Source organism: Arachis duranensis, chromosome 3 (genome assembly GCF_000817695.3).
Source record: "Arachis duranensis cultivar V14167 chromosome 3, aradu.V14167.gnm2.J7QH, whole genome shotgun sequence".
Taxonomy (NCBI): Eukaryota; Viridiplantae; Streptophyta; class Magnoliopsida; order Fabales; family Fabaceae; genus Arachis; species Arachis duranensis.
Genome location: NC_029774.3, coordinates 129,805,133 through 129,821,252, shown reverse-complemented (window position 1 = coordinate 129,821,252; position 16,120 = coordinate 129,805,133). Strand labels below are relative to the sequence as shown.

The 16,120-nt window shown below is 32.2% G+C and overlaps 2 protein-coding genes across 7 annotated transcripts; both read right to left on the bottom strand.

Moving 5' to 3' along the window:
- Window positions 1–1,685: 1,685 nt before the first annotated feature.
- LOC107481766 (chloride conductance regulatory protein ICln) lies at window positions 1,686–5,010 on the bottom strand. 6 transcript variants are annotated; one of them, XM_052258409.1, is made up of 8 exons: window positions 4,662–5,010; window positions 4,339–4,522; window positions 4,125–4,248; window positions 3,938–4,052; window positions 3,805–3,864; window positions 3,658–3,717; window positions 3,471–3,556; window positions 1,686–1,900 (listed from the first exon to the last, which is right to left on the bottom strand). In XM_052258409.1, the coding sequence occupies exons 2-8, from the start codon at window positions 4,497–4,499 to the stop codon at window positions 1,829–1,831; spliced, it is 678 nt and encodes a 225-aa protein (XP_052114369.1). In that variant the 5' UTR covers window positions 4,500–4,522; window positions 4,662–5,010; the 3' UTR covers window positions 1,686–1,828. The 6 variants fall into 6 exon arrangements, with proteins under 6 accessions (XP_052114369.1, XP_052114372.1, XP_052114368.1 ...); XM_052258412.1 differs by having other exon boundaries at window positions 4,125–4,243; XM_052258408.1 differs by having other exon boundaries at window positions 4,339–4,512.
- Window positions 5,011–5,880: 870 nt separating this feature from the next.
- Window positions 5,881–10,489, bottom strand: LOC107481765 (putative pumilio homolog 7, chloroplastic). The gene is made up of 5 exons (XM_016102076.3): window positions 8,517–10,489; window positions 8,258–8,420; window positions 7,143–7,306; window positions 6,339–6,597; window positions 5,881–6,096 (listed from the first exon to the last, which is right to left on the bottom strand). The coding sequence occupies exons 1-5, from the start codon at window positions 10,103–10,105 to the stop codon at window positions 5,989–5,991; spliced, it is 2,283 nt and encodes a 760-aa protein (XP_015957562.3). The 5' UTR covers window positions 10,106–10,489; the 3' UTR covers window positions 5,881–5,988.
- Between the last annotated feature and the right edge of the window lie 5,631 nt (window positions 10,490–16,120).

Sequence of the window (16,120 nt, the reverse complement as noted above, 5' to 3'; positions counted from 1 at the left end):
TTCGTCTTTTGCAGAGTTTTTTTATTCTTTTATCATTTTTGTTTTGTCCTTATTTCATGAAAACTCTCACACCCTTTCAAACGAGAATTTGATTTGATATAGTCAAGATAATATCTGGAGAGTTTGCGGTCAGTCATTCATGTATCTTTTCCATAAATTAATGGAACTGTTTGAGCCCACTGTGACGCAAATTAATTTTAACACCAGTGATGAATTTAAAAAATCTTAAGAGTGTAGACAAGATATATATAACATGGAATAAAATAAATAGTGGAATTAATTTTTATAATTTAATAAAGATAGTTATACATCATTTTTATATATTACTTAAAATATTTTTAAATTTTAGTGGGGAGTTTGCTCCTATAATTATACAAGTATATCTGTCCTTGTTAACAATACAGTAATATATTAATTCGATGATTATAATAAGCTTTTTAAATTTAAAAAGTATAAATGATTAGTTTTTGAAAACATTTTTATAAGTGTTTTTAAAATATTCCTAATTTTTCCAAAACTAAAAGTACAGGTACCTAACTTTTTATTTACTAAATATAAAATAAAATATTTATGTTTTTTTTAAACACAAATATTTTTCCAAAATAACTTTATAAAGTTGGACTTAAAATTAGTAGTATAATTTTGTATTACCCTATCCTTCTTAAATGAATGTATTTGGACAAATTTTATCATCAAATACGTTAATGTTTTTAATAAATTTATGAAAATAAAAAAGTTATATTTTCTCATAAAGAGAAAGTATATTACAGTGCTAGTGCATGTGGAGTCATTGAAAAACAAAAATAATAATCTCAAGCAAATGAAAAGCTCTAATGTCTCTCGTGTGAAGTGTTATCATCTAAACTTCTTATGAGAAGGTGAGAAGTAATATTTATAAAAGACTTTGATACTTAAGTTAGTATAAATTTTAGACATGTTTTTAGTAAATTGGGTTTAAAGTATATTTGAAGATATCAAAATATTTATAATTATAGACGTAGAATCAATAAAAACTTTCCTAATTTATAAACTTAATATATGTCTTAAGAGTACAAGATATATAAACCCATAATAAAATTATCAAGTCCCTTTCATTTCTTACAAAAGATTTATTTTGCTGCTGATATTCGATAAGTCATGGGTTTAGGAAGGAATTAATATGTATCATAGGGGATGTAGTCCAAGAAAAAATAACAGGGGATGTAGTTCAAGAAAAAATAAGAGAGAATTCGATTTTGGAAGGGGTTATGATAGTTATTCAGTTTCTCGTGGAGGAAGCCAATATAAAGGAAGAAGAATTGAAGGTGGTGATAGAAAACAAAAATTTAGTTGGATGGATTAAAGGACAAACGGAGACTAATTATAAACAAATATTCGAGGGAGGAGTGCTAGAAGACTAACAAATTTTGTAATTTGTAGCTATCAATTAGTTATCATTAGTGTTTTTAATGATATAAAATTTCATCTAATAATATAAAATTATTCACTTTTTTCTTGATGGTTAAGTGTTAACCAAATTCTAATAAAAGTACTGACCTCCTAGACTTTTTCTTATTTGAATTAAACCAATCATCAGCTACGACTTAACACAAATCTACTCACAACTCACCTATTCTTAGTGGTTTAGAATAAAACTAGGGGGCTTAATATTGTTACCTGCTAACACTTTCAAAGCACTTTCATCATTCTAAACATGAAACAAAATTCATTAATCGCGCATAATTGTCCATCAATTATCAACAGTATATAACCCCCTAATCAGATTTTTATACTAATTTACATAACATAACCAACAGTTCATATGCTATGTTCGGCTAAACACAGCCACTCAATTATGGGTGCCATCCTCATCGTGCTCCATCTCTTCTGCATCCTCAAAACGCTGATCGTTGATATGAAGCTGCAATCAATCAAACTTAATATAAATAAGGGATAATTTTGAAACAAATTTAAAATCTGGTACTGAACGTGGGTTTCTTATATAACTGATCGACAATTCGCCATAACCACTCCTCTTTCCTCCTCGGCCCCTCTACCAGTTACTTCGGAGATAAGCAAATACAAAATCATCAATATAAAGCATTAAAGCCTCACAAGTCATGAGAATAGATAAGGATTCCGGTACAGAGAAACACATTACAAACCAGCATTGGATTTATCCACATCAATACACAAAATAGAATAAAGATATGCCCTCAACCAGTTAATAAATTGTCTTAGTGTAATCATTTTTGCTTCAAATTTTCAAAATAATAACAAAAAACTATATTTCAATATTTGAATTTAGAAATTAGGTTACCATGAACTTGAAAGTGTCAATAGAATGAAATTCCATAAAATAGCATTAATCATTCAAATATCCTAAAATTGTACTTATCAAAATTTTTGCAACAAAGATAGGTGGTCTACCCCTCCGAAGCACAAGCTAGTTATTGGTAAAAAATTATTTAGAGAATGGGAAGTAAAATCAGTTGGAAAACTTTCATACACTAGATGCAGTGAAGGCACTACACAATAAATAACCACCCCCTTAAACAAGTAGAATAAAGACCAAATGATATGTGTGGCTGTCTTGTTCTTATAGCGACTGCCAACAACTTTTTCGCATCCATATCTAGCTCAGTGTCTCGAGCCTATCAAAATAAAAAGCAGAGGGAAAAAAAATAAAAAGATTTTGCCAAACTCCTTAATATTTAATAGATTATCATAAAATGCAATGAATTTTACATTAATATTCAGGTCATACCTAAGGTTCTCCTTTAATCAGAATTCAGAAAATGGTACTTGATCCAAATAGTATATAGTAACCTAATTTGTTCTAGATACTAAAAAAAGTAAAGAAACAAAACAAAACAAGGTTCATGATGCTTGCAATAGCAACAAGCATTTAAACAATTTAAACACATCTGACGTCTTCCCTCCTGACCTGGTCTCTCCCTATATCACAGACCATTCAATAACTGTAACAAACCAAGAGGGACAAAATCGGGATTTAACTCCTTTTAAATTTACTTATAGAAGGAGGGAAAACATACAACTGGTTAACAACTTCAAACAACACTCTAAAGGATTTTAGGCAAGAAAAGAATGAAGTTCTAGTTTGAATGTGTTAAAACAGAAAGCAAATGATAATTATTCCATATCAAGAGAGGAACAATTAATCTGCAAGCGTTAAAATTGATTCAAGAGACTTAGTATATCAAGACTCGAGCATAACACCATATAAAAGGAAAAATAAAAACAACCACCAAAATGAAAGAGAAAGTACAATTAACAAATAACCTAAAGTATCCATAACTGAATTTACAGAAACTTTGAAGGTTAGACATAAAATAGTGATAGACAACTTTTAAGTATCCATAACTGAATTTGCAGAAACTTAATCACAAGAGAAGTTACAGGATTATATGTCAGAATGTGAGACTGCACAAACAAAAGTGGATAGGGAACTATGAAGAAGAGCAACCAACCTCAAGTACTGTACGAGCTAGATCATGATGTCCATTTGACTGACCAAGAGAGTTCGCTGGATTATGAGAGATATAACCTTCTTCCTCTGGGAAAAATGAAGATCTTTAGCAACGTAACAACTAGAACAATCTACGGGATCAAACCTTTCCAAATTTTAACAAACAAGGTAAAAAACCCCGCATATACCTTCCTCATCCCCTTCCATCTGATCAGCACTGAAAACCCAATCATGCTCTTCTCCTTCCTAAAAGAACAATATCAACACAAACAACTCAGAAAGGAGTAAAAAGTAAAAACAGAGTATTAATAACAGTATGGGAGGTTAGCGCTAACCATCATTTGGTTCTGGATTAAGCTCTGCACACTCACAGAATACTTGAAACAAAGTATCCACTGCAAAAAATACATATAAGCAAACCCCGGAGTAACAACAAGAAAAGTACCAAAGTGTAAATTGCCAACATACATTGAGAAGGATCAGAGGGGATAAGCCTCATCTCTGTGATCCTGGATAAATCTTGTATGTCACTGGATTCAGAGTCGGAGTTTTCGGAACCATCCTCTTCAGCATTAGTGTCAATCTTCAGGAAGCGCCCTACTAGTCAGAGATTTGAAAATACAAAACACATTAATTAAGAAATAATAGGTGATACCTGGGTGTATAAACAAGGATGGGGGTAGGCATCTGGGTCTCTTGAGACGGCATGGAGGGAAATAGACAAGAAATCAACAGCATATCCCTTGGTGTTGTCTACATCGCTGAGCCATATCACTTGCCCGCAACAAACAGAGTCACCAGATTGTGATGTTTAGTAAAATTGAGTATGTAACTGTAAAAGGATGGAAAATAACAAGTGATTTAGTTACTTGGTAGTAATATAGAGTGTGCCGGAGGAGATGGGAGGGAGGTTGGCAAGCACAAGGTCCACACCACGCTGCATGTGCATGAGTTCCTCCCCATTCTCAGTGTCCAGGACATGTTGTCCATTATTGTTTCTCTCAGTGAAGTTTCTCAACCCTAAACCCATTTTATCACCGATTCTGCCAATATCTATTGACTCTTAGAACGAACTTCAGCTTAGCTATTACGGTTGCAGACGGTTAAGGTTAACAGAATCAGACTACAATTTCAGGAATCACACACACACAAAACACAGAAATATAAATTTATAATTAAAAAAAGGGCATACTTAAAGCGAGAATAGGCGAGGCAGCGAAGCAGATTGGGAGGCAAGGGGAGAGAGGCGGAGAACAGAGAGGAGCAGCAGAACAGAAGAGAGGAAGGCGACGGCAACGGCAGAGCTCAGGGGCCCGGAAGAATGGTGACGGCTGGGGCTGGAGAAGACCGGAATGGCGGGCTGGTGTCGCTGGAGGAGGATGGAGGAGATGTGGAGAACTGGATATTCACATAATAGGAATCCTCGGGATTTAGGGTTTAGTTAATAAAGACACGTATTAAGTTACTATTAATAAAAAATTTTAAATTATAAATACATTAGAAATTTTAATCAAATTGCAATGCGAGCATTCGAGTTTCTGTTCCATGCATTCTCAGAATATTTAACTATAAAAATTTCAATAATCATTTTGTTTCATCCGGACATGCTGAATTGCTGAGTCATGATACTTGTCTTTCTCTGTCCTAAAACTTTGCGATTCTTGTTTGACTTGATTATTATATATGATACACACATTCACAACTACATATGCATCGTGTATAAGCAAGTAAAATATTTTGTTAATCATAAACATATTGTTAACAGGTTTGATGCTTATCCTAGTGTTCCGATCCTTTATTTGGAAAGCGACACTAACTCTTATGATTTACGAGGAATATGAACGTATAACTCTAGCACTACTTTGACGGCTTCAGATTCAGTACTATTCTATCCGTTTAACAGTAATAAGTTACTTTTGGTACGTACTTTCATTCAATTTGAGTCTTGTTATATTTTAAAAGTGACTAGTATTACTCAGCAGCTGAATAAGAGAAAGCAAAATTGATTTCATGTTCTTTCAAAAGGGGAATTTTGTGAAAACTTCAACAACTCCAGAAAGAGGAACAAGAACAATAAGATAAGAAGTATGAATACAGAATAAGATGCAGCATAATTCATTCCCTTGCAACCAAGGCAAAGGATGTTATTCTAAAAGCGCCCAACAGAAAAGGCTATTCTGGAAGCGCCTTACACAAAATAATGGAAGTTAAACCTTCCTCTTAGTATTTGTACAAATAGCAGCAAAAAAAATCCTAAATATTCACTATACACTATACTTTCTCACACATTGAGAATACCATAATTAACAGGATGATAATACTCAAAAGTTGAAATACAAGACAACAGAAATAGTACATTCATATTTGTCCAAAAAATAAAAATTAAATGTGAGCAAGACTTGTCTGCTCTTCTTCTCAACTTACACTTAAATAACAATGCAAAACAAATAACTCTGCCAGCAGATTCCGACATCCTTATGAACAACAACAACACTTCTTGCAAAAGAGGAGAATATACATCATTTTCTCAAAAGATTTGGTGAGAAAATCTTCTTAGAATATGGGCTGTTACGAGAAATTGCCTTGTGGGACTCGATCGTTTCAACGAGTAAATTGTGCAAATGACCCTGGTTCAGTGAAAAAAAAAGACTGAGAAAACAAAAAGAAACTCAAGGAAAAAGTTGCAAAGACAAGATTATGGAAATTATGTGCACTTCTAATACAGACAAAACAAGAACTGAAAAGATAATAAATATATGACAAAAAATTTTGAAAGAAAAAAGCATGGCAAGATATTGAAGTTGAACTAAACGTTCTGTAATGGGTTTGTCAAAAGTGAAAAGGAAGATAAAGTGGTCTTGATACAAACCTCAGAATAGCGAAGAGCTGATTGAACGACATAATTTGCATGTGGATCTTGAAGCAAGTGTTCAAAGTGAGGAGCAGAAAGAAGTTCATGAATGACTCTCGACCGATTCTCATCATTGAATACAGCAAGACATTTCTCAACCACATGGCTGCTGAACTTTTGTCTTGACAGGTGCACATAATTACCTTCAAATTGCAGAAGTATGGCTCCAGTGGCATGTGGAATTCCTAACTCCAGGATATATTGAACAACATAATTTCTGCAGCAGGTAGAAAAGAACAGAGAGATGAAACAGTAATAAAATCAAAGAGGTAGTAGAGGAATCATTCATCTCATAGTTTCAAGTACACTACCCTATCATCTAGAAATGATTAAGGTACGCATAGAATTGGTGATTTGTTAAAAACAGTCAACTTTGCTAAATGTAAATACCACGCAGGCACAGAAGCAAGAGTATTTAAAGAAAGAAATCTCATTTAAAATTACTCTAGCTGCTATCATCTTCTTTGCCACAATGACACTATAAAACAACACAAGATTATCATAAGAAATGCTCATTAGCACAAGGCACAGATGTAAAACAAACGATGCTGCATGAGCACCAAATTTTCTAGTCCCCATCAAATGTAGCCTCCAGTAAGTTGGGTTAAAATCTTCTACATAAATTACTAAAGATATTTCTAGCTTCTGGTATAAGATAGAACATAATCTGTAGGTAGACAAAAAGCTAGATGTGTCTTAAAAATTCAATGGAAGGCTTTAGCACATGCTTTATAATCTAAGTAACATTGTTGTAATTATTACCCAAATGGATCTTGAGATAGCAGAAGTGCATTAGCAGATATCTCTGCAATCAGTTTTTCTCGATGCTCCCCAGTTGAATGGCCGATGCATCTTTGTAGAACACAACATCCATGCTGATGAGTTGCAATGTCAACACAATACTTTGCAGCAGCAACAAAGATGAACTGCTTAATGCAAACAGGAAAATATATATATATAATTTCTCCTCAAGGAATTAACAATGCCCTTTTCTCAAAATGGCCTGCATTAAATCAATTAGCACGGCTACCCGTAGAAACAAGAGGGCACTAGGAAAAAGAAAATATACCATAACATCATCCATATAGTTCAATTCATACAAAATTTAACATACAACATAGATATGTGCCAAATGAACATTTCCATCACACAATATATATTAAACCTTAAACCTTAAGTTAAGCAATACATACCAAAAACAGATACCACTTCAATCATCATCACATTTTACAACTCTTCGCCTACCTCAGATTATCACAGATTGATGATTTTTTGGTTCATTAGTTAGTACTCTCTATAATGCTTATGCACTTTGAAATCCTACATACATTATTTTACAATGACATGTTTGTTACATGCTTGATGTTTTCAATAAAAAGACAAATATTGCTGCAACCCATAATACATCAGTAAAACAATTTTTTTATCCAATATAGAACAGGAATCTTAATGCAACCCATAACACCTAAGCAAATGTAGTCTATCATTTGTCTTGGTAATGACCATCAAGAGCTTTTACTAAACATATTCCGCTGAATACAAAACTTCTCGAACTACGGTAGCATAAAAATTGCAAGAGTAGCAGGTTAAATCAATGATGGCAAGAGCCAAGCCAGAAAAAAATGTGGAATCATGTCTTTCATACTTAACACACCCCTTAAACGTCTCCCTGTAACTACCGATCCAAACAAATAAAGTGTTGCATGTTAAGCAATAAGTGTGATAACTTCCAAATGAAATGAATCCGTGAGAAACAAATAATGTGCTCTTTCACATGAGATGATTAGTTATCATGATCCACCATCAACCGTTTATAAAAACATATCAAGAAGACTGAACTTTTATTTGCAACAATATTATGAGATGGATCATCATACCTTGTTATCCTCATTGTTCAGGCATAGCAAACAACGCTGAACTACATGGTTTCCATTTAGGTCTTTGATGAGAGCTAAGAATCCTGGTTCAAGAGCTGATACAACTAATGAAATTTGCTGCCTGGTTTTGAGAGTCTCAATCAGCTTCTGTACCACACGAGTGCTGATAAAAAGGGAGGAAACAAGTTAAGAATGATGTCAAATTGGATATCATCTAGTCAATATAATACTGTAATATTTGCATAAGTTGCAGAACTACCCATGGGTGTTTAAAGAGATTCTAACAAGCTGTCCTGGTTCTTCAGTAATTATGAGTAGAATCTGCATTCTCTGTTCTTCACTGCATACATCCAATAACTTCTGCATAAGGTAATTCCCAAAGGGATTCATCATAAGTTCCACCACATGATCAATGATCTCATTAAATATCACTTGAACATCTTCTGGGGTACCCTCTTCAAACGTTCTTTGGAGGAACCTACACCCATGCTGATCTTTGGCTATTAAATATATATATCCTCGAGCTTCGGCTAGGGAACTATACTTTGGCATCAAAGGGAATGAGCAACCAATCCCAACACTCCTAGGACTTCCATGAGATCCAACAACCTGGTGCTGGGTGTCAAGTTCCGTTCTCCTTAGATGTTTACCATATCCAGTACCTCGCACAGCAGCCTTATTCTGACATCGTGAACGATCTGAGCATCTGTTAACAACATAATTTAAACCTTCACCTTGTAAAATGAAGCTTCCCTCACTGGTGATAGAATCTAGATTCCCTTGTGGGATTCTTGCATCTGAAGGAAGCACAGTTCTTGCATTAGATAAAGGGTGGCTATGCTGAACACTCAAATAAGGTCTTAAATTAGTACAAAGGGAAGAGTTTGACAATCTTGACATGCATGTCTCTTCCATTAAATTCATTCCATTTTTCTGTGCACATAGTATAGCATCAACCACTGAATTTCGGCTCAAAGAAGCAGCAGGCACCGGTCCCTGATTTCCTCTGAAATAATAGTTATCTAGCATCTGCCTTCTGTGCCTTGGAGAATCCATTGAAACACCAAATCCATTCAACTGAGAAGGAACTGTCTCAGGCCATTTAGTACACTGTCTTGGTCCGAATAAATTAGCCATTTTGTAATCCTGGGTTAATCCTGATAATGTCGGATTTATATCAGAACCATGGTTGATAGGACTCCTGGGAAACAGTGACTGGACCGCCGCACAATCTAAAAATTCCCTATTGAAATTGCAATAATCACCATGTTTGTTGACATTGATTGGAGTATTTCCAGTAAAGGAACAATCACGAAACGGAACCCCATTCATACCCATTGAAACATCTTTGGAATCGTACGGACTGTCATGTTGATTTCCAAGGTACATTTGACTCAAATTGGCACAAAGGCCAAGTTCATCAGCGAAGCTTCCATTGGCACTGTTAATGGAAGCTGAATCAGGTGTCAGTGAATCCAAGTAGAAAGGATTCGGGTGACAAGAGCTTCCAGAAGGAATGGTGGATTTGAGATCCTCCAATGTTGGTGATCCAGTGTCAGAGAGGGAATGTCCACCATGGAGGAACAAGCTTGACGAAGAGCCGTCAGAGAAGCCACTCAAAGGTGATGAAACACATGGATACTGAATCTGAGTTGTTAACGGCTCATCAACATCATCATACATACCACACATTCCATGATCATGATCATCATCACCATTAACATGGCGATTCCTGTGGTAAAGGTGGAGGAGATTGTGCGATGTTGCCCGAGGGATCTCATTCAGCAACATCTCAAGCTCCTCAAGCTCACCATCGTCTTTCACATTCTCAGTCATTTCTTTACCCATCTCAACACATTCACACACAAAGAACTGAAAGAACAAACGCAGAGAAAAAAGGAAAAAACAGAGAACACAAGAGGAAAAACTCACACAAAGCAATCAGAGAACCCTTTTCAGATATCGATTCAAAGAAGATGTTACGACTGTCTGGCCATCTGGGTCACAGTTTTTTAAGAATAATAAAAATGGTTCCTTTATGATGAGAATTGGGATTGCATTTTAGCATTTTAGCATTTTAGAGAGAATCATATGAATTGGGTTAATGGGGTTTTGTTTTTGTGAGGAGTTGGTGAAGCATGCAAAGATTGAAGATTTACATGCGGTTACTGGAAAGCGTAGGTGTACACACTCAGCGTAGTCTCACACGCCATTAAAGCTGGAGCAACAAGAGACGCTCTGGGCTTTCTATTTTTCCCATATAACATTTGTTTTCCTTTTATATACTTTCACCTTTTTTTTAATTATTATTTCTTTCACAATGTCATGCGCACTTCTTATAATCACAACATATAGAAATAACAATATTTTTAGAAATAAAAATATTTTTATTAGCATAAGAAGCAGTTAAATTATATAGATATAAATCTAGTAAATATGTAAGTCTTATTTTTAATTAAATTACAAAAAAGTAGTCATACTTATGTATGAATAAATAAATTATATTACATAATTTAATTAAATATTTAATCGTTTTACATTTTAATATAATGTAATAAATATTTTAATAATCTGAATAATTGATAGTAAATAAAATTTAACATCTTTATATTTATATATTTTAAGGACAAATTTGAAAAAAATTAATTATAAACCTTAATAGTAATAAATATTTATATTTTTTTCTCGTCAACTGCTTCTGTCATATCTTTACCTGTTTATCAAAAAGTATAAAAATATTATTTATTTTTTGTTCTATTTTTTAAAAATAATAAACAAATAGTTCATAAATAAAATAAATATTTGTTTTTCAAAAGTTTATTTTCTTTTTAGTCTAATATAAATTAGTACTAGTGACATTTATACATTAAAAAATAAGGGAATAGTAATTTTATTTCTACTTTTTATAATGTTATTTCTCATATAGTTTTTTTTTTTCATTATATATTTGTACGAATTTATAGAAAAAGATGACATTATTATTTTAAAAAAATAAATTAGCCTATGCTGTTAAGATTTGGCACAATGGGTATGACGACTAATGAGTAATGACCAACTGCTTTTATGCGTTTATTCTTCTTCAGTTTTGAGGGGGAAAATTGTCCGTAAAAAACAGAGGAAAAAAGGGGGTGGAAGACTATATCATTTGAGTTATAGTTCATTGGCAATATTATTTTGATATTTACACTTTTATTTAATGTCAAATGTTATCATTTTTATCTTGTAAAACATTTAATTTCTACTCTTAAATATTATTACTTTTTTTAAAAAATATAAGTAACTAATACTACTGCTAATAATTTAATAAATCAACCAATTTATAACAAAATTCTGATTTTATATTAATAAAAAATTGATTTAACGTTAATTTTTTTCGTAATATCTCTCAATTTAATAGGTTAAAGATTAATTCGTCACAAATTTAAATTTCATTTAAGAGTTTATTGCTTGCGAATAAACTGCTATATACATAATACATTATTCACATTTATTTAAGCAGAATAATAAACTAACTACTAAATCAACTCAAATTGATTATTTTTTTCTTATATAATTCTTAGTAGATAGCTATCAAACTAATTTTGACATTTGTATTTATATATAATACTTATTTTACTCGTCACTCCTCTTTTACTTTGCGTTCTTTTACTGATCATCAATTCTGCAATGTCGTGCATCTTTCTGGCGCTGTCAATTTTATAGTGATATGTACACTTTTTTTACCGCCATTAATTCTGGACTGTTATGTGTTTCTCTATCGCCATCGTTTTTATAGCGTTTTGTGCGCCTCCCTTGCAGCTGGCATCGTGCATCTCTCTGCTACCGTCCCTCCTTCTGATCGCGACAGCAACCATAATAATGTCTTTGCCTGACAAAAAAAATCTAAAATATAAAAAAATTCAAAACATAATAAAAAGGAACATCTAAAATTATTGTACAGAAAGAAACTCTAAATCCTAACAAAATAGAATTATCAAAATCTATTAAAAAAATATCCAAAATCTAGATAAACATTCAAAACTTAATAAAAGAAACATCTAAAACCTAACGAAAATAAATATTCAAAACATAACAAAAAAGAAACATCCACAAATTGTAAAAAAATCTATTTAAAAACTAACAACATTAAACATGCAAAACCTAACAAAAATAAATATCCACAAATATAATAATCAAAAACACTGCAGACGAAGACTAAAAACATCTCCAACGGCAAGAGAATGAATGACCCGTTCTGACAAAAGTTGAAGGCCAACCATTAGAGCAATATAAATTTGAGTTTCAGCACATATTTTAAAGTAAGCAAGTTCCTCTAATCAGGGCCTTGCTTTCTCAATAAAATGTTAACATGTGGCACTTAATTTAAAAAAAAATATTATGAAAATAATATAATAACTAATAACGTTATAGAATATGTTATGAATAAAATTATTAATAATATTTAATTTATTTAATAATTAAATTATATTTAATTTATTAATAATTATAATGATTAACTATGACTCTATTTAATAATTATATTAATTATTTAAATCATAATTAATATAAGTAATTAAATTAATATTGTATATTAATTATATTATTATATTTAATTAATAATTTTGAATTATATATTGTGTGTTATTGTTATATATGAATTTATTTAATATTAATATTTTTTAATAGTGAATTATTTTTAAATTATAAATTTAAATTATATTATTAAAAAAATTAATTACATTAGTTTCAAGTATTTTAATTAATTAATTAAATAGAATCACAATAGGGACTGAAATTAGTTCCTCCTAATGGAGAAGAGAGAGATGCTTTGAATTCTTATTTACTGTTTATGACGTAAAAATTAATGTGGAATTACTTTTTATGACAGATAGGTCATAAACAGAAATTGGGATGAATTTTCTACTGAAAATGATCTAATACACACGATATAAACTTCTGACGAGATAGCAAATGATGGTACAGACTTTTGACAAGACAACGAATGACAATGGTAGAAGACCGATTTTAGTGTGGTGGCAGAAGCAGCCATGCGAATGAGTATTGTTGTTAAAAAAAATTCGTGAGAGGGAAAAGAAAAGGTGAGGGTTTTGGATTTTTTTTTCAATGAGAGAGAGATTTAAAGTGAGTTTTAGAGTGAATTAGAATGATAGTTAATTGTAATTGACTGGTATTTTAATTGATTACCTAGCATGATTGATGTTATTATACATGGAGCTAATATATTTATAGGGTAAAGTAATAAATTAGTCTCGGCGTAATTCTGTTTTGGTCCTTAAGGTTTAAAGTGTTCTATTTGAATCCAAAAAAGTTTCATTTAGTTTCAATGTAATCCTACCGTGAGGTAGAAGTTAAATAATTAACGAAATGTCTTACATGACAGCAATATAAGAACAAGATCGATAGTTTGGAGAACAAGTATAAATTCTAGAGGCACAAAATCAATCGTGGATGCATCAATACATTTATTTATCATTTTTCTTATAATTTAAATTAAATATTTTCTATTTTTGACTAAGGAAAATAATAAATAAATGTATTGATGCATCCACGGTTAATTTTGTACCTTTGGAGCTTGCATTTGTTCTTTATATTATCGACCTTATTCTTGTACTACTGTCATAAGACATTTCGTTAATTATTTAATGGATAAAGTATATTTTTTGTCCCTAAAATTTACTAAAGGTTTCAAAAATATCTCTAAGTTTTAATTTGTTTCAATTTTATCCTTAATGTTTTCGATTTGCATCAAATTTATCCTTATCTTCAATTTTTTTGGTCAAATTATAGTCAACATTAATTTTTTCCAATAACACCCCTAAACCCTATTTCCTTTCATCATCATCAAGAACAACAACTACCCAATACCCCCGCCGCCATTTGCACCCCAACTCCGACCACTGCAAGTGATGTATATCAAATCCTCCTTCTCTTTTTCATGGAGAAGACTCCATTACAAGACCCATCATTCCATCACTGATCCCTGACCATAGCTCCAACCAACAAGAACTACGAAGCACTTGAAATCGAATCCATCAACATTTAAGAACAAGAAGCAAAATTGAAAATGGGCAACGGCAACATTAACAACAACAAAACACAACAACAGCTCCATGCAACAACAGATCAGAACTCCATAACAAACAAGAGGTACATGTCCCTTCTAATTCTCAATTACTTTCTCCTCTTTGTGGGTACCGTATCTTCAAGCATGCTCTCAAAGATTTCAATAAAAAAATTCTACCTTTATCGATCTTCATCGGAATCATGTTGGGAATCAATAACATTCTCTTCTCGTGGAACGTTTCGTATCTTTCAGTTTGTAAGTGTTGAAGGTAAGGTCCCATGGAAATTGTTGAAGTCAAGCCAGAGATGCTCGAGCTTCTTTAGAGCTCCGATGGTGACCAAAATTCCACCGAAAAGGTCATTGTAGGACAAGTTGATGAGCTGGCGTTGAGATTTGGAAGAGAAGTTCATTCGAATGTCGCCGGAGAATGTGTGGAAAGATAAATCGAGGTATCAGAGGAAGTTCGTTATGTTGTCAAAAAACGTGCCGGAGAGGAGGTTGTGAGCGAGATTGAGTAGCTGGAAGTTGGCGAAGTTGAGTCCCTAGAGGTTGGTGAGGTTGAGGAGCAGCGGTGGGAAGTGGCTGGAGAGGGAGTTGTTCTGGAGGTAGACTACACGGCGGAGGAGACAGTCGAAGAGGGAGTGAGGGATGGGGCTATTGCTGAGTGAGTTTGAAGATAATGATGAAAGAGAATAGTGTTTGGAGGGTGTTATTGGAAAAAAAATAATGTTAATCATAGTTTGACCAAAAATTTTGAAAAAAAGGATAAAATTGATGCAAATCGAAAACATTAAGGATAAAATTGAAACAAATTAAAACTTAGGGGTATTTTTGAAACTTTTAGTAAACTTTAAAGACAAAAAATATACTTTACCCTTATTTAATTTTGATCTCACGGTTGGATTAAATTGAAGCTAAATGAATTTTCTTTGGATTCAAATAGAACATTTTAAACCTTAAGGATCAAAACAGGATTTCGCCCAAACATAAAAATCAATTTAGTAATTTACCCTATATTTATATATACATTTCATAGAATTTAATTTTTCTAATTTAATATTAATTTATAATTATATATCATATGAATTATTTGTATAAAATTATATGAAAAATTAATATCATTAACTAAAAATGTGACAAAATAGTTGACTTATTATATAAAATAGTATATTAAACAATTTTTTACCTTTTTCTTTTAAAATAAAGGCTAAACTTTTCAAATATAATATAAAAATTAAAAAAAATTTAAAAAAAATTGAGAGCGAGAGGGATGTGAGGGAGTGATGTCATATGTTTGATTGGGAGTATTTTCGGCTGATGAGAGTTTTGGGCTAGTAACTTTATATATATAATTAAATCGGTTATTATTTATATATAAAAATATATATGATTTAATTTATTTTAGTATATATTTTATATTAATAATTAATTTTAATATATATTTAATATAATTATAACACTTTAAGTACTTTTTTATAAATAGTGTGTTAATCTCGCCGCTATTCTTCGCCTCTACCAAACAGAGACTTGAAGAATCAAGGGAAAGAAGGTGCCAATGGCATTGACTCCACCACCTCATACAACAACAGAAGAGGAACAACGACACAATAACAATAATAGGTGCCACATGAACCTCGCTATCTCCCCTAACTGCACCGGGGAGCCACAAGCAAATTTGAGTGCTGTCATTAATCACTATCTCCACACTCTAAATCACTTCAACTTGCGCAACTTGGGTAACCTTTAATTTTGATTTTAATTCTTAATTATATACCAATAAAGAAAAAATAGTTATTATC

Bases quoted from the DNA above. Each gene is read 5' to 3' on its own strand.
- LOC107481765 (XM_016102076.3), bottom strand. From the start codon at position 10,105: ATGGGTAAAGAAATGACTGAGAATGTGAAAGACGATGGTGAGCTTGAG. The intron at 8,421-8,516 runs GTAGTTCTGCAA...CCTTTTTATCAG, and splicing joins ATCTCTTTAAACACCCATGG to CACTCGTGTGGTACAGAAGC. The intron at 7,307-8,257 runs GTATGATGATCC...TGCATTAAGCAG, and splicing joins TGAACAATGAGGATAACAAG to TTCATCTTTGTTGCTGCTGC.
- LOC107481766 (XM_052258409.1), bottom strand. From the start codon at position 4,499: ATGGGTTTAGGGTTGAGAAACTTCACTGAGAGAAACAATAATGGACAA. The intron at 4,249-4,338 runs GTAACTAAATCA...TGTTTGTTGCGG, and splicing joins ACACTCTATATTACTACCAA to GCAAGTGATATGGCTCAGCG. The intron at 3,557-3,657 runs GTATATGCGGGG...CATTTTTCCCAG, and splicing joins GATGGAAGGGGATGAGGAAG to AGGAAGAAGGTTATATCTCT.